This window comes from Saccostrea echinata, unplaced genomic scaffold (assembly GCF_033153115.1).
Source record: "Saccostrea echinata isolate AGI-Se365-2 ecotype Australia unplaced genomic scaffold, CSIRO_AGI_Sech_v1 ptg000010l, whole genome shotgun sequence".
NCBI lineage: Eukaryota > Metazoa > Mollusca > Bivalvia > Ostreida > Ostreidae > Saccostrea > Saccostrea echinata.
In genome coordinates this window covers 7,344,869-7,371,905 of record NW_026889759.1, presented here as the reverse complement: position 1 = coordinate 7,371,905, position 27,037 = coordinate 7,344,869, and the positions used below count along the sequence as shown (strand labels likewise).

The window sequence follows — 27,037 nt, the reverse complement described above, 5'->3', positions numbered from 1 at the left end:
AATCGTAACGACAGGCGTAATAAGTTTTTAAATCCTCAAACAATTTTTTGTCAAACATGTAAGAAATAAAACCAACGTCTTTAAAACTACTTGTACTGAGATTGCATGTTAAACATGCAAGCAATAAAACATTATCTAAAAACATCTTGGATACTGAGAGTGCTTGTCAAATAGATGGGCCATAAAACTTTGTCTTCATAATATTCTTGTAACTTAGTTTTCATTAGCAACCTTAAATGCACCTTTTCTGTTAAATACCTTCACAAGACGAACTATAAATTCTAATGCATTTATCAGGCAATACTTGATCAGTTTAGTTGGGTAGTTCTGATACTTCTCCTGAGAGACAGGCGACCGTTTCACTAAATCCTAGATCAGGAAGAAACGATTTGCAAACGCAGTAAGAAATGCTACTTTTGAAGTCCTTAAGAAATACTTTTACTTCCATACGATATTTCAGTTCATCAGATACTTTAAATTTTAAAAGAAGCTAAAAGTAATTGATCGTCATATAAACTTCTGCAAGTCTATGCGAACTATATATCAACACAAGACCCATTGCCTTCATAGATATGACAAAGGGTCTAATAAATTCTCATTCCATTATAAAAAAAAAATTATAGGTCCACGTTTTTCAACAGTTTATATCTAAAGCTATCAATTTTATATTTTGCATATCTTTTTATATTTTGAGTAGTTTCTCTTAGATATGTGAATCATTTTTATGAATATTTATCCACAAAATGTGATATTTTGTTCATGTTTTCATATTGAAGTAGTAGTATCAGTTGAATACTCTCTAATCTTTCTGATAAAAAAAGTCCAATACATCCTTTCAAATTTATCTCCACCTCAATCCTACCATCAAATTATTTCTTAACAATATAAATGGCATATTGCAGAGGAACTTCATGTCGCATGAAATTCTTATTATCTCAACTTTGTCACAGAATGCAAATATAAACAGAATAGAGGTGCCACCATATACAAAGAAGATCGATAAGTTATATCGATTATCTTTATGAGATTGGCCAGATTATAGATTTTTTGTTTTAAAAAATCAAAATTTCTTTATTGTACATTGAACTTGTTACAAATAGATTGCTCAACAATGTAATTTGTTATGAAAGTAGAATAAATCAGGGTTCGTTATTTTCAACCTCTACATGTTGTTTGGTTGTTTAACGTCGAGAATTTTCACTCATATTGAGACGCCACCACTTGCCTGTGGAGGACTGCAAATCTAGACCTGTAGACAGCAAATACGGCCTTTGAGCAGTGAGGGATCTTTTTCTTGCCAGCACCTACTGTGCCGTCCGCCGAAACATGGCTGAAATATTGCCGACTCGGCGTTAAACAATAAACAATCAATCAATCAACCTACTTTGACACGGGACCTAGGTTTATACGGTCTCATCCGAAGGACCGATATCCACATCGAACAGTGGATTCGAATCCGTGACGCGAGGATCAACTCCTTACGCTGCGAATCTAGAGCAAACGCCTTAACCACTGCGCCAAGGTGTGACACCTCTACATGTATAATTATTTCATATAAGATATGTGAATCATTTTTATGAATAGTGATGTTTTTTTTTCATATTGAAGTACTAGTGAATCAGCTGAATACTCTTCAATCCTAATAAAAAGAAAGTCCACTACGTCTGAATCTCTTAATCTCAGTGGCAATTTATTTCTTAATAATATAAATTAGTTTATTTCAAATAACTTCATAGCCTATGAAATTTTTAGTATCTTTTCTTTGTAACAGTATGGGAACATTAATAAGCAGAATGTGGGTACCTCCATATACCAAAGAGATCGATAGATTATATCGATTATTTCTCCTGAGATTGGCAAGAATATAGATTTCCAAAATTCTTTCCTTGTTCAATGAATTTCTTACAACTAAAGATTGTTTTACAATGTAATTCGTTATGAAATTATCATTTATTTTAATGTACAGAATTTTAACATTCGACGACTCAGATTTATTAAGATTTAAAAACAAACCATTCAAATACATGTATTTTGATTGTCATACGTTTAGGCAATAAAAACAATGTCTTATACCGAGATTGCTTTTTAAACATAAGCAATAAAGCATTATCTTAAGAAAACTTTGATACTGAGAATGCTTGTCAAACAGATAGGCAATAAAACCATGTCCCCTTTTAACTGAAATGTAAATCATATACGGTACCAATTTTGATGCACCAGATGCGCATTTCGACAAATTATGTCTCTTCAGTGATGCTCAAGCCGAAACGTTGGAAATCCAAAATATTTAAATAAAAAAAATTTGAAAGAGCTGAAAAAAATGCCCAAAAAATGGAGCCAAATAACTCGAAGGATCAGAACTATGCATGAGGGAGATAATCCTTATTTTTGAAATAAATTTCTAAATATAACCACAGGATTTATATATATATCCGTATTTTTAAGCTAGTACCGAAGTACTAGGTTACCGGACTGTAGAAAGCATGTATTAGAAACTGTTGTGATGAATATTGCATAGATGTTTTTAACCGACAGCTTAGTATATGCGACTTTATTTATGACCTTTGGTATTTTTCATAGGGCATGCCCATTATATACATTTTACGAGGAATAAGGAAATAAACCCAAAACTCCGTATTTCGTTGTCATCTAAGCACTATTCTTTCCCAATTCCTTCAAATCTAGCGATAATAAATATCCCTCTCTCCCTCTCCCTCTCTCATCTAAATGTAATTATTTCAACAAATTTCTACTCTTTGTAAACTCTGAGGGGAATAGACTTGTAGATTAAGCCTTTCTATTTGACAGGTATGTAATTTTATCATATTCTTATGATTTTTATCTTTGAAAAATCTTTTCCTAATGTTATTGTAAGATATACAATTTTTGTTTACCAGAGTCGCTCAGTTTTTGTCCGTCGTCGTGCGTCGTGTGTTAACACTTAGATATTTTCAGCTTCTCATTTGGAAATGCTGAACCAATGTCAACCAATTTTTGCATACGCCTATGGGTAAAGAGGAACAAAAATTGTGAATTTCACGGTCCTCGCCTCCCTGGGTCCTGAGGGATGGGATGGGACAAAAACCATCAAAATTCTTTTAAAAGCTTCTTTACTCCTGGAAATAAAGCAGTTAAACTGTTGGCATGATTGTAATAAGCGTTAAGCCCTCTACCAAAATTGTGAACCCTGGGTTAGGGGTTCTGGAGTAAGGATGTGGCTCTATTGAACATATAGTGAAAATAGATAAATTCTTTATAAATATACTTCTTTTTTCTCTCAAACCAAAATATAGGTACATGAGATACTGTAATATATTAACATTATATACAATAGTCAGTAGGTACATATGCAATACTACAGCATGAAAGGAAGTGAAAAGAAACAAGAAATGAAGATTCAAGGAGGAACAACATCATAAATTTTCGTAATAAACACACATCTACATATTTTTTACAGTAATTTTTTCATGTTAGGTTGACATTATTTCCATTAATTTAGAGTTTATAATAAAAGTAATTGCTTAGGTAATTTTTCTTATATTAATTACATAAATAAAGTTTTACATTCTAGGGTATAATTTTTTGTACTTGTTCACATAGATGTTTTTAGTTTCACAAAAAGAACATGAGCCAGAAAATGCAACACTTAGATATTTAACCTATATAAAAGATTTAATATTTAATATATAAAATATTTAAAAGGATTTAAAAGAATTATGATGTTTTATAAGCAGTCAGAACAATATTGCCTCAGTTTAAACTGATGGGAAAAAATGAAAACACAATTATGCCTACTAGTTTTGACTTTCTCAAGAATGAATTTCTAGTCTGGGTCTTCTTTAATTGTCGTATTCTAACTGTTGATCATCTGTTTGCAAAATACCTTGTAATAAAACATTGATAATTGTACATTCCGACAACCTTTGTTTTAATTTATCACTCCTAGGCTTTTATCTAAATTGAAGCATTAAAAGTGAGTAAGTGAAAACCAATCATTTTTAAAAATGACTACCACTACTTTTTCTTTTTTTTTTAAGTTTAGGAAGATGGAGACAACTTCTGTTTCAAAGCGACATCAAATGATACATGACGACGCCGATAATGTCCATCTCGTAACTGGGGGTGGTGGTTACACGGGATACAAACTAGGCAAACGGTTGGCAGACTTGGGAAAGAAAGTTATTTTAGTTGATATAGTACCCCCAAAATGGACACTGACAAACAAAATGTCATTTGTGCAGGTAAACAAAGATACATTTCTAGTCTTTCACTGGTTAGTTAGTTTGAACTCATATTTTTATTGAATTGCTTTACTCGTAACGAGCATTAGAAAAAATGTTATTAAATTCAGTTACTTATATTCATAATTTCATATTAACTAGAATTTTTGTGTGTGAAGATAATGACCACATACAACAGAAATGTACATGCATATTGGCACGTTTATTTTCTTCAATCTTCCTTCAAAAGGGGTTATTGATGTAATTAGGTCTGTTTTAGTGTGACTTGACCCACGAAGATGATGTAATGACAGCTTTAGGAGGAGCAGATTGTGTTTATCATTTAGCGTCATATGGAATGTCCGGCAAAGAACAGGTGCAAAGCTAATATTAATTATATTAATATTAATTATAATTGTTTTAGTATTTATATATATATATATATTCTTGAGGGCTTTTTTTTTTATTTATTTCCCTCATAAATCACTTTAGCATAACATAAAATAATAATGAAATCAAACTCGAACTTCGTTTACTTCAATACTATTTGTATTATGTCACCTCGAACTAATTCGGGGCACAAATTATTATGTTGTACGTAGAAATTTTTAGAGATAGCTTAGGCAATCTTAATAAACAAAAATTACAGCAATAATATTCACTAAATTTTATTTATGCTTGCAATGTTTAAAATTTTCAAAATGACCACCATTGTCATGGAAACATAGAAAACAGGATATTTTTATTTATTTATTTTTTATATCTCTCAATAACTGCCCGGCCATGCAATTCTTTCTATCCAGTCAAACTGATTTCTACAAAAAAAATGGAATCCGTTTTTACAAACTTAGGAAATCTGCATCAAATTAAAACAGTAGTTTCTCGTTCTGCTTTCAATTCTAATATTGCAACTTGTGGGATGTAAGAGGTTATCTCTTGCTGAAATGAATTAATCAATTTTCTTACGTTAGGACCCTGCTTCATTATGTCTGATTTCTAATGCAATAATGATGATGAAGTGAACATCATTGAATCAAACAAGGGGAACTTTTATTCAAGAATTCATTATGATTGCGTGGCCAATCAGCTGCATTTTACTGCTTTCTCTACGTTGCAATTGTTTTAAGTCTTTATGTAGATTCTAGGTAAGAATTTCTTGTGAATGATTTCTAGATGCAATCGAAAAGTGTATAAAAAATAAAATTAAGAGTCACACTTTTCTTTCCTTTGCGATTTCATTTCTGCAAATTTTCTATTGTAGTTTAACACCAAATTGATCGAAGAAGTTAATATAAGAGGAACAGAAAACGTCATCAAGGGTAAATAAAATATATTTAGATCAAAGTTTGGTCAAATTCATTAGCTTTAAATATGTTGGATTAATTCTAAAAAAAATTCTTTTTTATTTCTCAGCAAGTATAACACACGGCATAAGACGTTTGGTATATACAAGTTCTAACAACGTCGTCTTTGGAGGTCAGGAGATCTGTAACGGAGACGAGTCTTTACCATATCTGCCTCTGGAAAATGTACGTTCTCGTCATTAAGTTCCTTCAGTAAAGTTAATTTAATTATAGTCATTTTGTAAAGGTTAAATCACAGTTTTATTATTAATATTTCTAATTTATTAAAATCAGCTGGTATTTCAGTTTGGACTTTTACACATAATAACTGGTTAAGCAGCAATTCATTTTTGTACAATAATATTTCTCTTTCAAATGAAAAATGAATGTTCACTCATTCAGGCAAAAAAAAATATTCTAAGACTCCAAAGGATTGCTCCATCCTACCCTAGTGAATCGTTATATATGTTTACTTATTTTAATGTAAAGATTTTGCATGTTTCTGAAATATCGAATTCATTTAGAATTTGTACATTTTATTGTCACAATACAATTGATGATTGTATAAGAGATATAAAGAATTAAGACAACATTCTTGATCTTTGGAAATTTTACAATCAAAACATCTTAGTCTATGGACAAAGTAAGCATATCTTTCGGTTTAGTTTTTAGACCATTATTCAAAAACGAAGAGAATTGCTGAACAAACCGTTTTGGAAGCTGACAAGAAGAACGTACTCCGAACATGCGCACTACGGTTGGGGGGAGTTTACGGTGTAGGAGAACAGCGCCATATACCAAGAGTGGTGGTAAGGCAAAGATGTTTTCAATACTAGTAGTACATCTTTGGAAACTATCCTTTTGCATTTTTTTCATTTCAATATATAATAATTTAGTTTTTAGAAATCAGTAACTTACAATATTTTTACTATTTGGTGTCCTTTGATAACTTTCTTTAAAAGCTTAAAAAACTTAGCATATTACCTAGTTTCTTTTCATGTTGAGTTTTTAAGGTGAAGCATGGCGTGAAACAATTCGAAATTCCAGCATACTGAGTTAGAAAAAAAAATCAATAAACATCCAAGAACAAATTTTCCGTATATAAATATTCAAGTAACTATTTACAGAAATATCTCAATCGAGTTACTTGATTCAGAAAGATAAATTCAATGATTGTGTTATTTTTTCCGGAATGATTTGAGCATAATTCTTACAGAATATGGCGCAGACAGGAGTAATTCAGGCATTATTTGGCACAGATTCTCTGACAGATTTTTTACACGTAGACAATATGGTCCAAGCTCACATCTTGGCTGCCAAAGCGTTGACCAAAGAAAAGGGATACAGAGCGGTATTTTTATGAATGAATTGGTAAAATGTTAAAAGCTCATTAGATAATGACTTTGCATAGATGAAAAAAAAAATCCATTATTTGTTTTTGCAATTTCTTCAGGCAGGACAAGCATACTTTATATCCGATGGGGCTCCCATTAACACTTTTGCGTTCTTCCGCCCACTTGTAAGTAAAACTCCGAAACAGAGTTATGTTAAAACTTTAAAGCATTGTTGATCAATGTCTTCAAACTGTTTTTACGCAAATGGTATGTAAATAAGACTGTTTCTTCTAGATAGAAGGTCTGGGCTACTCTTTACCAAGACTCCAAATTCCAATCTGGTTGATGTGCTCTATTGGTAAGCACTTTAATGAAGGTATTTATTCATGGACGTCAAATTCAGAATGTGGTACAATAATTTGTTTCTTGTTATCCTCAGCATGGCTCATCGAGATGGTACTTTACATATTGTCTGGGGTCTACGACTTCCAGCCCATTTTAACGAGAATGGAGGTAGGCGAAACAAATAAAGCAAGTTCTGTATATGCCTGTTTTGAATATTTATTTTTTCGATTGATTAAAAAAAATGTACTTATTCTATAAGGTGTACAAGATGGGCGTCTCCAATTATTTTTGCATCAAGAAAGCATCACGTGACCTTGGATATAAACCAATCAAGCAAAACGAAATATCCGACATACTTCAGGACTTCATGAAGCGAGGATTCCAAGCGAAGCAGAAGAATATGTCAATAGTGATTCGTTTGAATTGGTTTGCTAATTTTATCTTTTATGTGGCCTTTACGTCTTTCGTCGTGTCATACTTCCCAATGTGGAACTACATAACATTTGAAAAAGCTACCTTACATATGTTTTTCGACAAGTGGAGCTAACACTGGGAGTAAGTGACACAGTTTTAGTGAAAATTTCAGCGAATTAAACATTTTCAATTTTTTTCTTCATTTTTTCAAATTGAAACAGTTGAAAAATGTATCTAAACGCCCGAAATGGCAACCAATTATATGGTTTTCAATAAACATATTTCTTAGATGTCCTCACAAGCAATATATTGAAAAACATACAAGAAGTGAAATGTGCTTGGGGCTTATACTATATAATATGTACTTATAGAACACACGTATGATTTTTGGAGAAACGTTAGATTTTCTGGTTAGTCAGTAGCGAAGGGAAACATTATCTATCAAACGCTCAATTTAATCACATCAAGGAGGATTAAACTTTTAAGACATTGTTCCAAATCCTGCAGTAATTATTTTTGTGTTCCTAACTTTGCACGACCAAGGAAGAATCTTGTGACATTTTTTGATTCAAAGAGTTTAAATTTTTGACTTGATTTTTTTTTTTTTTTTTTTTTTTTTTTTTTGCAAATTCGTCCTTGCGTCAAGTGTTTGATCTAAACATATTTGCAGTTCCTGTTGTATAAATATTGAGTGATTTTACTTTTTGCATTTAAATCTTTTTTTCTCTCCAAAATTATATGCATTCGATATTAAAGCTTCTAGATTAACTGTTATTTGGCATCTAAAACTTTCTGGAATTGCAGCTGAAATCACCCTTTATTCGGTGATCTACGCAACAACAGTTTTTGCAATGCATTGGTACAATTTTGTTCTTATCAGTATAATTTATTTTTACATTAGTATAATAATTTTATTCAACAAACTGCTTCTTCAATTGTACTTTTTTATTATTTATATCTGATTTTTGAAAACTTTGATTTTAGTGATCAATGTCGCAAAAGTAATGACGTTGTTTTCTTCTGAAAGTTATCGAATCTCTTTGCCTTCCTGATGGAAATCTTGAAAGATTTTTGAGCAAGATAATGACGTCACTTTCTGAAGAAACAATCGAAACTTTTGAAATCAATGGATATACACATGAAATATTCAGGGTTGTCATTTTAAGGGAAGTTGTGCTTATCTTCGTCTTTTGCATATGAAAATTACATACATGTATATCGACAAAGCGATTTTTCATTGTTGCATGTTAAGCAATATTAATTCAAATAAAAGAAAAACAATCCAATCAATGATTTTTTCTTAATCTTGATATACATAAAATTATTCGTGTAAAAACGTAGTTTTTAGATGATTGCTATATATTTGTATTTCCAACTGTTTTCTCTCTGATAACTCTTTTGAAAGTTAAGTGGATTTTTTTTCTCTATATTTACAACTGAATGTAAATTTCGCCAAGTGAAAGGTAAAGTTCCTGATATACATGTCAATTTCGAGGGCTATTCGTTGTGTCTGATGGCAGTGGGCAGGGACTATCGAAATTAACATGGAATGCTTTGTATATCGTTTCAATTCTATTAAACTGCATTTTTGATTTATATATATATATATATATATATATATATATATATATATATATATATATATATATATATATATATATATACATGTACATTTTTATTTTACGTGTAAATCTAAGAAATCACTGTCTAGTTTGTTGGGTATGCCAGGGACATTAAAGACAGTAGCAAACGTGGAATAATTTATGAATGACGGGTTTGCACAGTCTGCAGATTATTCCATGTTTCCACGTTTGCCCTGGCATACCCAACAAACCAGACAGTGATACCTTAAATCGTTATACTATTAGTTATTTTACAAGTAATTAAATACCCTTTTGTGTTTTTGGAACACTTGATACAAGTCAACTGTTTTCTATCTGGCTCTTTGTCCACAGATGAAAAAATACAGTAATTTTTAAGATGATAGATACTGGAAAACTTTAATCTTTTTGGAAAATCTTTCAGCCACCCACAGTCTGTCTTCACCATCAACACAAAGTCCATGGGGGTAAGAAAGACCATCTTCTTTTGTTAGAAGGTACCGTATAAAATGACCATTCTCGTCAATCATGTGGATTACGCGATTACTAAAATCAGCAATAAGGATATGTCCAAAACTATCGCAGCATATGTCGCGAGGTGTAAATTTCTTGAATTCGCCGAGTTTCAAGTTTCCGTCATACATGAATCTTGTGTCAAAATCGACATCGGTTACAATAACGTTCCTCATACTTTCCTCTGTAATACAGATGTCGTTGTTAATGTTTTCACACACTGCTGTTGGATCCTTCAGAAACTCATGTTCAAATTCTCTTTTCATGTTTCCTGTTCGGTCGAGTCTGACGACCTTACCTTGAGGACAATCTTGAAGACAAACGATGATGTCATCAGAGCGTGTGCAGCAAATGCCATTCGGTTTGCCCTCTGTCTGACGAAGATTTTCAACAGATTTATCCGACTTTATCTTTCTAATGAGTTTGTAACTGTATTCAGTGTACAATATGGTACCATCATTCATCACTGCTAGTCCCGTTGGCATACCGTGTCCAGATTTTGTTTGAACGGTATCTACACATTCTCCTTCCTCGTTGAAAATATACAATTCTGGACCTGTTCCGCTTTGAAGAATCCTGTTTGAATGATAAAATCTTACATAAAGTGTGTACTTTGATCGTGAATCGATATCGAATAAAAGGTTTGCTTTGGACATTAATTTTCTCTCCTTTTGTTTTCTTCTATCGATTATTGATGGTTTAAGAATGCCAAACTGGGCTTTTATTTCTCTGTTATTTGGTTTACCTTCAAGAAATCTTGGTGCTCTAAATTTAGGCTCCGATACAGCTGACGTCATCCCAAAGCCTTCCTCGTCTCTCTGATAAATTATTTCTTCGGCATTGAGATTAGCATGGTTTGAGAAATTATTATGTTCAGCATTTAGTTTTGAAATATTCAATTCTTTTTCTATTCTTTCCACGTATTCCAAATCCCTGAATTCCATTTCATTTGCAGAATTAAGAGTTTCTTGCAGAATTTCATCTATAATGGAATGAAGAACCTTTGCCTGTTCTTTAGCTTGAGTTCTTACGACTTTATAACCCTTCTGTATTTCAGACCCAGTCACTGAGTCTTTAGAAGGCAAATCTCTCAAATGATACAATCTTTCTGGATCACTTTTGGCAACAGTTGATTCCTCTGTCAGTTCGAAAAGTTCACATATCGTGTGTTTGTTATGTTCTTGCTTTGTACATTTCAAACAGACGGGGACTTTGCAATCAAAACAACCGTATGCACACAAATATGGCCTATGTTGAAAACACGTCATGAAAGCTTTATCTATCCCACCATGAGTAATTGTTGTTTGTTTCACTGACACAGAGCACTTATTGCAACATCCACAACCTTTTCTAGACTCGTGTAATTTGGGAGGTTGATTCTCTTTCTCTCCTTTTCCATCTTTATTGATCAATAGCTGTTACAAGAGAAATAAGATTTCAAAAAAGTATAAATGAGTATCTATAGGGGTACGGGGCTTGGGAAGCTTGATATATATGCAAACTGACAATGAATTGTCAAAAGAATTATAAAGGAATATCCTTCTTTTTTAATTATTAACCATTACATTATTATAACTGTATTCTTTTCAAACACAAGGACAGAAGGTTAGTTAAGTATCTTATAAATCACGTTTGATGTACAAATCGAAAGTTGTCGTTTTAAAGTTTGATTATATATTGATTATTTATAAACAAGTCCTGTAACTGACCTTCACTATGTGTTGGAATGAAGAGATACAGACAATAATTGTTTGTATCATTGCCACTGGTCCCATAAAATATATAGTCATTGTCACCACAGTATGTTAAATTCTCCTCAATGGAGTCGGAGAAAGAGGAATAACTCAGTGTAAACACATGTACAGTAGTTTAAGGTATATCGGAACTTCTTGTAAATTCATCTCCCTTTTATACCTTGATTTTGTCTTCCTTTTATGCCTTGATTTTGACCTTTGATAGAGTGACCCTCACATTTACTTTCTCGTTGTAACATAAAAATTTAGAACATGAATTAAAACAAAGGCTATGAATAAAAATTTTAAAGAATTAGATTTAAAAGTGAATCTGCCATACATAAAAGTAGCAATGGTAGTGAAAAAATACTGTTCTAAAAGTTTAACAATTATAGTGCTAGTAGAGGTACATGGACAATGTATTTAAACATTTAATTAATTACGAGGAGGTGGCGATGAAGTTAGGGATGTGCACCTCTCCTTAAATCCATCACCTCATTAAGTCAAAATTTATTTCAATTGTGGGACTACTTTAAAATAGTAGCACACTTTTAATTGATCCCAAAACAAACAACTGGGCCCGTCTGGATAGAAATGAATAATGTGACTGATACATCTTAATTTTATTAGTGTTGTAAAACTGCACGTGTCCTATTGTTCGAATCGTTATGCTCGAGTGAGAATGTGTACTGATTGATATAACATTCCCAAATTAGTATTGTAAAACTGCACTTGTACTGCCTTATACATAAAAATTATGTAATATTAGTAAAATTCTACTGATCAATACTTGGTTTTTGCATGCTTGTTACATTTCTTTGATGTGAAGTATTCTACTTTGTGTTAAAATTTAACCCCGGGGCTCCTTGTTATTTTTTTTTTATATATACATCTATAAACTATCAAACTATAAAACAATGAGTATATATATATATATATTACAGTAAATACAGTAAATATGTGTAAATCAGGAATTTCATGTATGTCCTGAATTTTAGGAAATACATGAAATTCCTATTCTGCATAAGAAATACGTGTATTTACTGGTTTCGGTTAGGAAATACATGTATTTACTGAATTTTTCAATACTTTTTACACATATTTACTGACTGTGTTTTGGTGAGATAATTGTATGCATGAATCATAAAATATGAACAAATGCACAGTAAATTCAATGTTTACCTAACCAACTTAAACCCAGTGAGTAGAGTTTAATATCTTGCTGTACGTACAGTGGTCTTTGATTTAATTTCCATTTAAAATGGTTGAAGATAAGAAGAGGCTTTTACCGAGAAGCTCTTTACTTGATATCAAAATATTTCTGTTTAACTTTGATAGCAAAAAGAAATATTAAGGTGAAATGCTACACCAAATTTTTATTTCATAAATGTTTAAGATATTTCTTTTAATATTTGGTTTCAGTTTTAAACGACTGATATTATTCTTAATTATTTTTTACGATTTTTTATTTTGCATTTTTTTCAGAGAAAATGTATAAATTGTTTTATTTGCTAATCAAATGCTTTAGAGTTTTATGCTGTTAAATGCATAAAATGATTATCTAATAAAACATGTCAAGAAAAGCCAGAAAAACATTTTGATTTTGGAAAAATTATTAATCAAAATAAAATATATTTTTTTGTGAATATTCTTAAAACCTACAGATAAAATCATCAAGAACTAGATGTGTCAAGGTGACAAGAGTGCCTCCTACTCACATGCAAGTTTTAAATATGTGAAAGACCAGGGGTGTTCAAATACCAAATGGGTGAAAATGGCCCAAAAAATACATACTGATACGCTGCTTTCATTTTCTGGAATCAGTTGTCTTTCACTTTAACTGAGTGAAATATATCATCTGGAATCAGTTGTCTTTCACTTTAACTGAGTGAAATATATCATCAAATAAATACAAAGTTATTTTTATAAATATTTAAAAAAAAAAATAAATAGCTTACTGACTTTTCTTCACACGTTTTATTAGATACTCATACTATGCTACTTTGCATTATTCAACAGTAAATATAAAACCCTGACACATCTTATTTGCAAATAAAACAATATTTATATTGTCTTTAGAAAAATGCCAAAAACCTCTTATAAAATACATATAATGTAATGGAGCCAATGTCAGTATTTCAATGATGAAACCTTACTGATTTGTTGAAAAAATCAGAGATGATCTAGTTTGTTATGGGGAAAAAAATTTAAGACAGTCTGTCATAAATCCATATAGTAGATTACATGTATTATGTAAAACATTGCTATACAAGTCAGCAAAGCTGTGAAATTCAGACACAATTGGGGTTATGAGACTTAATTATCTGTAGTTAAAAATTTTGATCACAGAAGACCTCTATGTGGATTAAGAATTTCCTGTCACAGGTTGCAGATTGAAGTGGGTAGGTTTACCAGCATCCCTAGAAAAGATTGCTTAACAGTATTGACTATGAAACTCATTTTTTTGATAACATGTGAAAAAATTTGATCAACAAAGAAAAGAAAAATTTGAATGAATTAAAAACAAATTTTCAAATTTTTCAGCTTTAGATAATGAACAAAACCCTTTTAGTTACTTAATATTGAAGACAAGGAAGTTCTTAATTTTGTAAGCAAACTTATAAAAGATAACATGTTATAGTAGTCATATACTTTTATGCATTGTATTCTTTTAAACCTGAAATAGTATTGTCATAAGATAATTATTAAAATGAGCATGTAGGATACATGTAGCTATTTATCATACTATCCATTGGCATGTCTTTTCCTTATTCCTGTAATAATTTCATAATTGTCTATTTTGGGCTCTAAATTAAGTAATAAATATTCTGTTCTGTTCTATCCATTCAATAAGAGAAAAATGACTGCAGATCATGTTTTAATTCAAAATTACCAATATAACATATTAAATAATGTCATTTGATACAATTCATCATCATCTTTCTTCAGCAAAATAAGTTTGAAGTAAAATTCAATTTCTTAATCATAACACTATCAAGTTTCATCAAGAACTATGTATCTAACCTTTTGAGCATGAACGATGACAGCTGGAATGGAGAATGTGGTGTCAACAAGGGTAGTAACCAGAGACGGCGACAGACGGAGGCAGTGTATGGGGTCCTTATGTGCCAGCTGGCACGAAAAGGAAAGGTGAGTTGAGATAAACTTAAAGTCATACCAATGTGCACTGAATTTAGTCAAGGTATTCCGAGTTTTTAGTTTACTGCAAGTTAGCATGATCATTCACAACACATCTTTTTCCCTTTCACTATATAGATACTTTTAAATTCCAGTATCACTTTCCAACCAGGCATGGCACATTACCTTAATTTTGGATCTAGAACAATATTGCATGTATGATGATGATTTTTTTTTTAGATTATTTAATTTGATTATTGTATTGTTAAAGTAAATATTCAGATTACCGTGAATACAATTCTTGATTCAAGTATACATTATTGAAAATATTTAAAATTGAAAGGTTTTTTTGTCGTTGGAAACCCTAACCAGGCGAGCTCTATTGTACTTTGGTTACTCGTGTATGAGATCATAAAATTTAGATAATTATGATATCAAAACGGAAGCTCTCCATATAAGCGTGCAAGAGAGCATTATGTTGGAAAAAATGTAAATATGTACTGAGTACGTCACCTTACGTACTCTGAGTGTGATCAATTTTTAAACCGAGGCAGGCTACTGACAGATAAGTTGATGTTCAACAACCCCAATTCAAAGATCGCATTTCGTAAAAAAAAAAAAAAAAATTGTATGGTCATTAAAATGACCTTGTTAGCAAATGCAATTTATCAATGGGTCGAATTTTGGCTAACGTGTTTCATACCTAAGGAAGCTCATTTATACGGAAGCCCATTTAGAACCTATCAAAAATATTTTTGAATTCGTTGTAATGAATTGTCGAATTTGTTATAACGAAAAACTCCTTTGTCTGATGCAACCCAAAAGAAATGGTGGGACGACCAAATTTTTAAAAGCGGTCCTGGAAAGAATATATCAGTCATAGACTACATAGACTACATTAATTTCTTGGATGGAACTGTTGGAGCAGCAACCCCTCATGAAAGACTAAACAAAGTCAACTCAACCATAACAGGATTCTTCAACTTTTTCTCCACGGATGATTATCGTAAGAAAAATGTCATGATGGGAGAAGAAGATTTTGTCAAGTTCTGGACCATTTTATCTTTTATCGATGATCGTCAATGCAGAAAAGTCTTTGTCAAGGATATACCTACACCATTAACGATGGCTTTTTTATTAGAAGATTTTCAGGCTTTTCTTTCAAATGATCAATTTGTGGATGAATATAGCAATCGAATATTTAATATTCTGAAATTTAAAAGCCAAGATGGATGTTGCAGAGTTTAAAAAAAATATTGCAGACTGTTACACACTGTGTCGTACTTAAAAAAAAGTAGTCTTGCACAAGTCACCTTGATAATTTATCATTCGCGTCCAAGCCAAACTTAAAATTTTCAGTTAAAGGCAGAAGAACATTTTGTTTTGATTCAATCCACGGAAATTGCTTTTTGGTCATGTCTAAGCAGTTTTCCTTTCGTATTTTCGTTATCATTGGGGGGGGGGGGGGGTGGTAAAATTAAGTAAACAATATATATTTCCACTCTGGGATTATTATTTCATTTTCTTATAATTGAGCCAAGAAACAAAGTCACCATGTACCATACATGCTTACCACACAAAACGAAGTGGACCTGACTGGAAAGGAAAGAAAAAAACGACTGATGCATTATGCTTATTTATATGTGTTGTAGAACCCCACATGCATTGACCAATTCATTATGCCCAAGTTAATTTTGTAAAACAGCACAAGCATGATCGATAAAGTATATATATGGTAAAACTATTGAGGCGGATGTGAGAGGAGTACATTGGAGATTATAAGTATATATACATTGAACAATGTAATCTTTGATTTTTCTTTCCATTCCATGAAATCTGACATAAAAGAATATTTAAAAACTATCAAGGCCAAATATTGTCAAGTAAGTTCAAGTATTTGTACCTGTATTAAGTAAATTATTAAGAGTGTTTTAAGAATGACCCTGTGCCAATTTTTTGCGAGATAAACATTTGAAAAAAAACATTTTGGATCGGAATCGGAACAACCTAAAGAGTAGCAAACACACACACACACACACACACACACACACACACACACACACGAATAAATAAAAAAAAATTTGAAAACATGAATATCAATTATCCAATATTATTGTGTGTAAAGTATCAAATTACAGCTTTGTATCCTGTGAATGCATTTCACGGAAAAAGGGGAAACTTTCATTTTTTAATTCAGTTTTCTGAACATTAAATGAATTTACGAATTGTGATTCATGGATTCCCTGGATCTGCCCATGTATAACCCAAATACACTAATGAAAGAACAAGGTTCACTTAGGGCCTTTTTTGACCCTGTGAATTTCTGAAAAAGTGAAACTGCTTAGATTAAGTTGACAATGCATTAATTATCATTTAGACCATTGGTGATTGTGTATCTATCAAAAATGACGTGATATTCTGGCTAGTGGATGCATTATGACGTCATGAATTGCGTCATTTTCATCATATCCTGAAAAAATCTACAAAAATGGCCAATCTTTGAAGCTATTTTTCGATATTTTATATAGAGCGCAACCTCTGATCTAAAATATGCAATTATAAATGTTTGAAATGGAACATAGAATGTTAGTCAATGAATTGATATAGCTACAGGACCATTTAAAGCATGAAGCGAACCTAGCTCTTTCATGCGTAAATCCATTTAAATCCAATAAATCCTCTTATTTCTATACCAATTTTGCAAAACTGATCGAGATCACTTTGTGTAACTGATCGACATTCCTTTGTTTTTTTTCCCTAAAAGTTACGCTTGTTTTTGAAATTATTACCAGAAATCAATTTCAATAAAACCTATGTATACGCAAACAAGTACTGTTTTCAATGAAGCCATCTGTATATATATATATATATATATATATATATATATATATATGAAAAAGGCAGGTCAGTCAAATGCATGTATCAAGAGAAAGCATGTCATCTATGTACATTTGTTTGTTTATGACTTTATCTCCTTATCTTTAAAGGAAGGGTTCGTTGTAAAAAATTGCATCCGAATTTAAAAAAAAAGAAAAAAACATTCTTTTTCCCAACATAGAGATATGAGTGATTTTCCAATTTCTTCAATAAGGTCTGAAAGAAAATTGAAATTAGACTGTTTCGAAAAACATCTAATTAAGAAAAAAAATCGCACTAGCCTAACACTTTTTTTCTGGATAAATTAAAATAATTCCTTAAGAAAATTTGCATTTTAATACGTCAAGAAAATTAGATAAATAAAAAAAAGTCTCTTATAGCATGTTAAACGTTGCAATATTCTATCTTTTCTATTTGTATTGTATAATTTTCCATTTAAATTGTACAATTTTATTCATATTCTATAATTTTCCATTTGTATTGTATAATTTTTCATTTGTATTGTATAATTCTCCATTTGTATTCTATATTTTCCATTTGTATTGTAAAAAAAATCATTTGTTTTGTATAATTTTTTAATTTGTTTTCGATATCTTTTATTTGTATTGTATAATTTCTTATTTGTATTCGATAATTTTTCATTTGTATTGTATCCGAGGATTGTTTATTTATATCGCTACGAAGGATTTCACTTATCAAGTTTGAGTCTTTTTTATAGGATAGTGTTTAAAAAAGCGAGATGTTTCGGGTAAACTGGGCTGCTCTATATACATGGATGTTAAGGGACGGTCAATTAATCTTCAGAAGGGGGGGGGGCAAATTTTGTCGACTCAGATTATTTATTTTCTTTTTTGCTGTTGCAGGAGAGAATATTTATGTCCAAAATGACCAGAGACAAGGAGGAGAAGACGAAAATTTGCCCAAACCCGAAAACTCCATTTCGGGGGCGGGGGGGGGGGGGGGGGGGTTACCATCAGTCAAGATAAAATTATCAATTTTCTTAGACAACATTTCCAAGAACAGATTATTTCTTTGTCATCTGCCAACGCTCCCTTTTCATCTAAATGACCGTCCTCTAAACGCACGCAAATGCATATAGATTTGAGCTCCTGGAACATCTCGTTCATTTTCAACATGATACAGGCTTAATCTTGACAAATGAAATCCTACGTAATAAACAATCCTCGGATACAATACAAATGGAAAATTATAAAATACAAATAAAAATTATACAATATAAATTGAATTTTATAAATACAAATAATAATCATACAATACAAATGAAAATTTTTACAATGCAAATGGAAAAAATCGAATATTTGACTTTTGACGTTTGACTTGCCATACTAAATACAAGTGAAAGGGAATAATTTCTTCCTGAATGTAAAATATAAAGTTTGATTACAGAGGTTTTTTATTTACATTTTATTTAAAAATATATTTTGTAATCATAAAAAAACTCTTCACTGCTTTTACAAGTTCTACAGGTTTGGATTTTATAAGATAATACCAGCAGTGCGTACTTTAGGGCTAGTCTGATAAAACATCTCCAAGATATGCCTTTTTTGAAGAGGAAAAATCGAATAAAAATACTTTATTTACTGGTTTGTTAAAATTTAAGTTTTATTTAAGTAATGTTATAAAAAGCACATACATGTACTATATTTTTGGTTTCATGCTACAAAAATGGACAAAGTTTTCATGAAACAATTCACACTGCCGGTAAGGTTAAAATTAATGTCGTTTTTAGCTGTGATATTTGTTTTGGACATACGCAGTTTTAATTAGTTTTTCTACATCTTGCTAATAAATATCATACTGTAGGATCCTAAATTTGGGCCCACGAGTATCTTGATCAGAAACATATTATATTTATTTTTTTTTAAGTTGATGAGGCTTTTACCAAAAAAAAAAAAATGACTAAAGAAAGAGAGAAAAAGGAAAGAAAATAGTCCCAAAGTTAATAACTGTGTATTTTAAAGGGGCCTGGACACAGTTGCATTGTTTACAAAACTAAAAATCTATTTTTATTCGAAAAATAACTTCAGTTTAATGATTTGAACTTACATGAATATTCTAAGAATTTAACGAAAACGGCATTCTTCATGATATCACGTTAAACACCTGTGTTTGTAAACAGGGCACGAGCTCTGTTATTGTTAGTGTTTATGTTTTACCTGGTGAGTTTAATTTGTTTAGTCTGGACACATCACTGAGCACGGACTAACAATACTGTTATTATAGATTATTATGAATTATAGTTTTCACATTTTTCATTCATACACAAAATTTCTACTTTTCTTACGTATTATGGATAAAAATTTCTTTGTGAAAGTATAAGGATATGTTTCAATCAAACACGTCCCGAAAACCGTAGTTTTAATAATTTCCAGATAAAAGAATTTTCTTAACACGCTTTTTATATATTTCGATGTGAAATGTAGCAACATATAAGTCATGATATTATCTAGAAAATTTTAGAAAATATGAGCTTCAAATCTGTTTCCCGGCCCCTTTAATTAAGCTATTTTTAGAATGATAATAACGGTAAAAATCATATTAAATAATGAAAGTATAGAATATAAAAATAAAGCACAAGATATAAAGTTATTATAAATATTTAAAGTCAATTGATGTGGCCATTAAACGTCAGTATTTCTAAAGCAATTCATTCTAATCCCGTTCTATAGTTTGCAAAGTGCATAATTATTATCATAGATTTAGGTCTTTGGTGAAATCATTTAATATTAAATGTCTTAAAAACAAGATTACATCGAGTCCTGATTAATTTTAAGATATGAGCTAGATCAGTTATAAATATTCAGGATTATTGTAAAGAGGGGTGGATCAAAAACACTTGAATGGTAAAAAAAACCCCTATCCAACTATCCTGATTATTAATTAAATTCAGATTTGAATTGATTATGGATCTCTGGCCGTGGGGTTGAAGCATATAAAACCAGGCCCGTAGGAAGCAAATTCAGGGGGGGGGGGCACAGCCATACATTTTCAGTTGACAGTTGAGGGGGCACTATCAAAAAAAATTTCCTGACAAGCAAAAAAAAAAAAAGGTCATCATTTACTATAGTAATGTATATATCGGCAAAATTATTGGGGGGAGGGGGGGCAGGGCCCCCCAGTGCCCCCCCCCCCGGTTCCTACGGCCATGAAAACTGCATTGAGATGGCAATCCAATGATAGTATGTAATTGCATACCACAATAAATATGAATGAACATATGCACATTTGTCTACATAATCTCATGCATTGGCAAACTTCAAATCTTGATGTAATCATATACGGTACCAATTTTGATTCACCAGATGCGAATTTCGACAAATCATGTCTCTTCAGTGATACTCATGCCGAAACTTAGGAAATCCGAAATATTTAGATAAAGAAAAGATTTTGAAGAGCTGAAAAAAAGGTGCCAAAGACTGGGGCCAGATACGTCGAAAGATGCATGAGGGAGATAATCCTTAATTTTGAAATAAATTTCTTAATTTTACAAAAATTAAATATATATCCGTATTTTCAAGATACACACATGTAGTATAGTACCAAAGTACTTAGCTGTTGAGACCCTCGAGGACTAACAGTCCACCAGAAGAGGCCTCGACCCAGGGGTCATTAAAACATTATAAACATTATAAATTAAAACGTTAAAAATTTAGGGCATGGGTCATGCTGATTGCTGCAAAAATAGTTACGTATCAGTTTTTGCCACATATTTGCACAGAAGTATCGTTTCCTTCGTAATTTAAAAGTTCTTTGAAGTCAAAGTAACTCGTTAAGGATAAATAACACAAACAAGCTCTCTCTCTCTCTCCCTTTGAGAAATCGGCGATAGAATCATGTTTATATAGATAACTTAAATAATGTTTTTAAGAATAAGTGTAAATTTTTTTTTAACATTCTGTAATAAAACGTGTTTAAAAATTTGTTGTTATAACTATAATATTTGTATTAGTATAATTTGACTGACCAGATGAAAATAAAAAAACAAAAACCGAAGATTTATATTTGAAAGTTTAAAACCTTTTGTTTTGGTAAGTGACCAAACACATGCTGACTAGGGGCTTTGTATCTTATTTTAAATACCTTTATTCATTGAAGATTTTGTGTTCTGCTCTACTAAATCATGAGATATATTCTATAAATATATCAGGTCCTACATATGCTATTGGTTACGGAAATCAATAATTTCGCAATCGTTTTGGAAGTCTGGGTTCTGTGTTTCATGAATCAACTGCTTGTCACTAAAATTTAATCTTTTTTTAGGTTATACGTTAACTTGAAATTTCATGGAGTAATTTTCAATGTCGGTGAGTGATATACCCCATAATTCATTTAGCGGAATGCAGATAAGCGATCCATCGTCGTCGTCGCCTCCGGCCTATCCAGGACCGGATACCCGAGATTATATTCCTGGATATTCGGGCTTTACATACCCTGGAGGATCTGGTATTGTTACAGCAGATCAAGTACAGGAACTATGCAAGTAGCATTTAAAAGTGTAAACCATTGAATTTTCCCATACAATCACGTCCATTTTGATAAATTTTATTCAATTTGAAGAGGTTTATATGCACCCTTTACAGGCCCTCCTCCAGCATATGACTCCCTCTTCTCACGAACGAACACGAATCCTCCCAAGTTAACATATCATCGCCGTTCAAACAGATCCAATCCATACCTTCAAGATGACAGAAATCTATGGGAAAAACTTCATGAATGCTTTGAAATGTCCAGTGAGTAAAAAATTCCATGTGCATAACAATTTCTATTAGATGATTCAGTGATTATGTAAACAAACTAGTTAAGCAAGCCTTGACATTTTTCTTGATTGTTTATTTTTATTGAAATCTTGACTGAAGTGAAAAGTGAAAGTGAGAGAAGTAGGAATTAACAGATTAAAGAAAAACTTATCCAGTTGTATTAATTTTGAATTCCTTGATCTAGTTTTCGTGAGATATGGAAAAAATGCAAGTAATATTTCAAGGAAAGTAACTTTTTGTAACTTGTTCACGATTTATATCAAGTCCAATTTAGAAAAAAAAATTGCTCACCTGGAACGTCTCGTGCTTGTGAACATAACTTAATATGATTTCTACAATACTGGATCTCAGCCAACCAGAGAGCTAGAAATTATTAAATAATATAATAATGAAACAATATTACTGGGTGTTTTTTTTTTCAACCCTATGATTTAGCCATTCTATAAGTACAATATTCACCTTGCCTTTTGGGCTCGCTGAATACATATATTGTACTCCTTCGTGCTTGGTGAATGTTGTTCTCCTGAGGTGGCTTAATCATTGTGTTGATTTCAAAAAGAGCAATAATTGTATAGTATTTCTAATTTCCTTTTACTTATACATGTTTTAAAATATCGACATGAGTTTTATCTCTTGAGGTAAATTTTATGTTATCATTGCAATAAATATCCTTGAAAATAATTGGAAAAAATAATGAGCTAATGTTTGTTTCAGTTTTACAACAGATAATATGGCTAGCAGCTCTGGCTTTTTCTATATCATATATAGTTTACGGTAAGTCAAATTAACATGCAACTGTATATACCCAGTATTCACAAATGGCAATTCTGTATGTATAATGACTATATGATATTGTAAAACAAGTACATGTTAATGATTTACTATTGGTCATTATTTTTTTTTTATATTCATTATGTTTATCTAAGGGGTGATGTCTTATAAAGGACGATTTACTCATATCATAATCCGTAAATCATGCAAAAAGAAACGTCGAGTTTATTAAAAGTATGGCGACATTTTTAATCGTTCTCAGTTTACCAAAAATAGGAAAAAACTTCGTAAGTTTCTTATCAATTCCCTTTTCCCTTAGCTTCAAATTAAGTATTGTTTTGGAAAAATTATGGCAAAATATATTTCGATATTAGGGTCATTAACAATTTGTGGATCGCCAATTTTTTCACTACACCTTATTTTCGCGAGAAAGTCATATAGTATTTATTAGCGAGACTTTAGCAAAAATTTCACGAATTCTGGGTATTGTTGAATATAATCCTTAATGATAAAAATATACCTGAGAATAAACTTTTCGCAAGCAGATAGTCTCGTATAATTACGCCAAAATAAATTTTTCATGAATAAAAATTGATTTACAGTAGAAAGTTTCCGTGAACCCTTTAGTACTATAATCTATACATACTTCTAAGTTTGAATGACTGATGATCATACTTCTTCATTAGGACTGATGCATAAAGGAGACTGTTACTGGAAAGTTTTCAATAAGAAAGGCAAAGTTGAGGAAGAAGAGGATCTCACCGGTTTCATACAAGTTGAGGGCGGGATCTTGTGTGCCACTATCCTATACGCCTTTTTATGTCGATTCTTTGGTCTGTTGGAGAGTCGTCGTACCCATCGACAATCTAGAGATGAAATTGAGGGAAAGAAAAAATGTGGTTGTCATCTGTTTTTTATTGGCCTGGCATTGTATATTGCTAATTTCGGTTTTTGTGTCGCAGGTAAGCTATATTTCATTTATTTATTCATTTATTTATTTATTAAAATAATTACATGCGGTATTAGCAAATGAAGCCAAAATATTGAAGGGACCAAGCATATCAAGAACTAAAGTCAATTTTTAATCGACTACCGGTATCTATTTTTTTTGAAATACCTGCTAGTTTTCTAAAAACAAACAATTGATTATATAACACACGTTTTAGAGGAAGAATCATATTTCATTGTATGGACTTAATTAATTTCTTTATGTTCCTTCTTTTTTATAGGAGCCACAAAAGTTTTCCATTTTTATGACAATAACAAAACAGAAGAAAATAAAACGTATACAATAGAGTGCGACACAGATTTCTACAGCTTTTATTATAATGCCAAAATAGGAGAACTTGTGGTGTTAATGCCGTACGCTCTTTACATTTTGATTGCCATGATTTTTGTGCCAGACCAACAGAGTAAGTTTGTTTTCCCTGTATATTTTTTCTTCGTTACAATAATTACCTTTAATTTTTGCCATGACCTTTTTTTAAAAAAAAAAATAACTGGCTTAGATTAATGTGTACATTGATGAATTGAAAGAATCCCTTTTCTATTTAAACAGTACCATAAATCTCGAAGATATGATTTTTTAAATTTTTTTTTATCTAAACAAGTTATTTTCCTTTTCAATGTTTAGGACGTCAGTCTTGTTTTGAAAAACAGAACTGGGTCTTCAAACAAATCTTCATAAAATGCGAACACAAACTTTTGAAATTAATGTAAATTATCCGGTCAATTTTTACAAATGAATCATAACATATTTATATTTTAACAGAACTTTTGTTTTTAAATTTTTTAAATATATACCTTTGATATTCTTTGTATAGAGAGATGGTTCCTACGACGCAAATGGCGTCAATGGGTCAGACTTCTTGACGCAGACCAAGATGGCATTATTAGCGCTGATGACATGGAAAGGACTAACGCCAAGTTGGAACAGATTCGTAGACTTGTTGGGGCCAGAGATACTCCCTTATCTGCTGAAGAACAAAAGAAATGGTGGAACGACCACATTTTCAAGAGCGGCCCTGGGAAAGACATTTCCATGACTGATTACGTAATGTGGGTGGAATCAAACATTCCTCTTCATGAAATGGCAAACAAAGTCAAACCAATCATTACGGGTTTCTTCAACTTCTTCTCGACGGAGGATTATCGAAAGAAAAATCTCATAATCGGTGAAGAGGACTTTGTCATGTTCTGGGCCATTCTTGCTGATGTCAACGAACGTCATTGCAGAAAAATGTTTGTTAAGCATATACCTTCACCACTAACGATGGCCTTTTTCTTGGAGGACTTTGAGGCTTTTCTTTCGCATAATGAATTTTGGAATGAATACGCCTATAGAGTATTTAACATTCTGAAATATAGAGACTCGTGTAGATGCTGCAGAGTGTGAAAATTATTATAAACTTTCTCACACACGAAAACAGGAGATATGCATTGATATTATTTAACAAACATCATGCTTTTTCAGCTACAGGTGTTGAGATACAAAAAAAGGGGAAAAAATAGCAACTGTTGCAGTATAGGATACAGTCTGTTCAATGCAGTATTTGGATTTTCCTTGCCATTTCTTTTTAAGCGAAAATACTCGTCAGTGTGTGTATGTGTGTGTGTGTGTGTGTGTGTGTGTTGAAGAAGTGAGGTAGGTGTTTTTCTACTTTTCCACTGTCATGTTACTTTTTAAGGTCGACAATAATGATCATGCATTTTAAATTAACTCTTGAAGACTGTCGTGTAAAACTGCATCTGCATGGAGAACACAAAACTGTGATGAATACGATTTGATTTTTTTAAAGTTTATAATTACATGTGTTACGTATTCAAATACTAAATTGTTCTATTTTTATTGCACCAGTAAAAAACTCAAATAAACTTTTCAGTGAAATACTATAAATTTATTTTAAATAGCATATACTTTCTAAGTCTAAAATAATATGTTTATGTCTGGATATTTTGAACAGGATAAACGTGACAGGAGACAGTTTTGCACTAAAGGCTAGTTCAAAACTGTTGCAAGAAAGGAGGAACCTAGAATTTGAGGGCTCATTTCAGGGGATATAAACTTCTGTTCAAATATGAACCCTTAAAAAAGTCATATAGATATTTAATAATTTATTTTAGGTTCCACAGTTAGGCACTTGTATATTGTTGTATGATTTGCTACATGTAATTTTTTCAAGTGATAATCTTTTTTTTTAGCTTTAAAGTGGAAAAATATGAATGTCCCATTTGCATTGCATTATTCTTGTAAAAAAAAAACTTGCTTATCCCACCTTACTGAATGCCCAATAAGTAACTGTCCCATCATGCTTTTCATCTGCCCCACCCTTGTCTCTTATCTCTCAAGGAAAGGTTCACTTTGGGACTCTCCATTGAGAATTCGAAAAAGTGGTGAAAGCCTATTTTTTCCTACATAGAGATTTGACTGACTTAGAATTTCTTCATTATAAGGTCGGTAGGAACATGGAGATAAAATTGTTTTGAGTAACATCAAATTTAAAAAAAATACGTATGACTTTTTTATTTTGGATTTATCAAATTTTCTCCTTACAAAATTCTGCATTTCAATATGTAAAGTAGATTATGTAAAGTAGATTAAGTAATACAAGACACCACAAAATACAAGTGAAATGAAATATGGAAATGACGAACAGTATTCAAGCTCAAAGTCCATTTAAAAAATACAAATCGGAGCAGAGCAAACAGAGACCTCCAAAAACATCAGAGAATGGATCAGGCGCCTTGAAGGAGTAAGCATCCCCTGCTGACTGGTCACATCCGCCGTGTGCTCCTTGTCATAATCGGGTAAACGGAAAAATCCATCGACAATTCAGTGTGTAAATAATGGCCTCACAATTAATATGAAATCATAAGACCTAATAAAAGATTTATTTGCTGATAAGGTCATCATATCGACCATAGAACTTGCCAAATGATTACTTCAAACGAGACTGTTGATATTCTTGTT

General features: G+C 31.6%; 3 protein-coding genes across 3 annotated transcripts; 2 read left to right on the top strand and 1 right to left on the bottom strand.

The window, feature by feature from the left end:
* Positions 1–4,044: 4,044 nt before the first annotated feature.
* LOC133184670 (short-chain dehydrogenase/reductase family 42E member 1-like) lies at positions 4,045–9,026 on the top strand. The gene is made up of 10 exons (XM_061319750.1): positions 4,045–4,241; positions 4,501–4,596; positions 5,482–5,539; positions 5,634–5,749; positions 6,229–6,372; positions 6,780–6,914; positions 7,017–7,082; positions 7,192–7,255; positions 7,337–7,410; positions 7,502–9,026. The coding sequence occupies exons 1-10, from the start codon at positions 4,047–4,049 to the stop codon at positions 7,787–7,789; spliced, it is 1,236 nt and encodes a 411-aa protein (XP_061175734.1). The 5' UTR covers positions 4,045–4,046; the 3' UTR covers positions 7,790–9,026.
* A 391-nt stretch (positions 9,027–9,417) lies between these two features.
* On the bottom strand, positions 9,418–11,560 carry LOC133184470 (uncharacterized). The gene is made up of 2 exons (XM_061319562.1): positions 11,480–11,560; positions 9,418–11,185 (listed from the first exon to the last, which is right to left on the bottom strand). Exons 1-2 carry the CDS (start codon positions 11,558–11,560, stop codon positions 9,632–9,634), a joined length of 1,635 nt encoding a protein of 544 aa, XP_061175546.1. The 3' UTR covers positions 9,418–9,631.
* A 2,976-nt stretch (positions 11,561–14,536) lies between these two features.
* Positions 14,537–25,915, top strand: LOC133184469 (uncharacterized). Its single transcript, XM_061319561.1, has 7 exons — positions 14,537–14,653; positions 15,467–15,647; positions 22,120–22,269; positions 23,011–23,070; positions 23,754–24,029; positions 24,297–24,479; positions 24,891–25,915. The coding sequence occupies exons 1-7, from the start codon at positions 14,537–14,539 to the stop codon at positions 25,460–25,462; spliced, it is 1,539 nt and encodes a 512-aa protein (XP_061175545.1). The 3' UTR covers positions 25,463–25,915.
* The last annotated feature ends 1,122 nt before the right edge of the window (positions 25,916–27,037 follow it).

What these genes read in the sequence shown, in the direction of transcription:
- LOC133184670 (XM_061319750.1), top strand. Translation starts at nt 4,047, where the DNA reads ATGGAGACAACTTCTGTTTCAAAGCGACATCAAATGATACATGACGAC. An exon ending in GAATGTCCGGCAAAGAACAG is followed by an intron (nt 4,597 to 5,481) that starts GTGCAAAGCTAA and finishes TTTCTATTGTAG; the next exon opens with TTTAACACCAAATTGATCGA. An exon ending in TTGCGTTCTTCCGCCCACTT is followed by an intron (nt 7,083 to 7,191) that starts GTAAGTAAAACT and finishes TGTTTCTTCTAG; the next exon opens with ATAGAAGGTCTGGGCTACTC.
- LOC133184470 (XM_061319562.1), bottom strand. Translation starts at nt 11,560, where the DNA reads ATGACTATATATTTTATGGGACCAGTGGCAATGATACAAACAATTATT. An exon ending in CATTCCAACACATAGTGAAG is followed by an intron (nt 11,186 to 11,479) that starts GTCAGTTACAGG and finishes CTCTTGTAACAG; the next exon opens with CTATTGATCAATAAAGATGG.
- LOC133184469 (XM_061319561.1), top strand. Translation starts at nt 14,537, where the DNA reads ATGAACGATGACAGCTGGAATGGAGAATGTGGTGTCAACAAGGGTAGT. An exon ending in TGAATGCTTTGAAATGTCCA is followed by an intron (nt 22,270 to 23,010) that starts GTGAGTAAAAAA and finishes TGTTTGTTTCAG; the next exon opens with TTTTACAACAGATAATATGG. An exon ending in TTTCGGTTTTTGTGTCGCAG is followed by an intron (nt 24,030 to 24,296) that starts GTAAGCTATATT and finishes TCTTTTTTATAG; the next exon opens with GAGCCACAAAAGTTTTCCAT.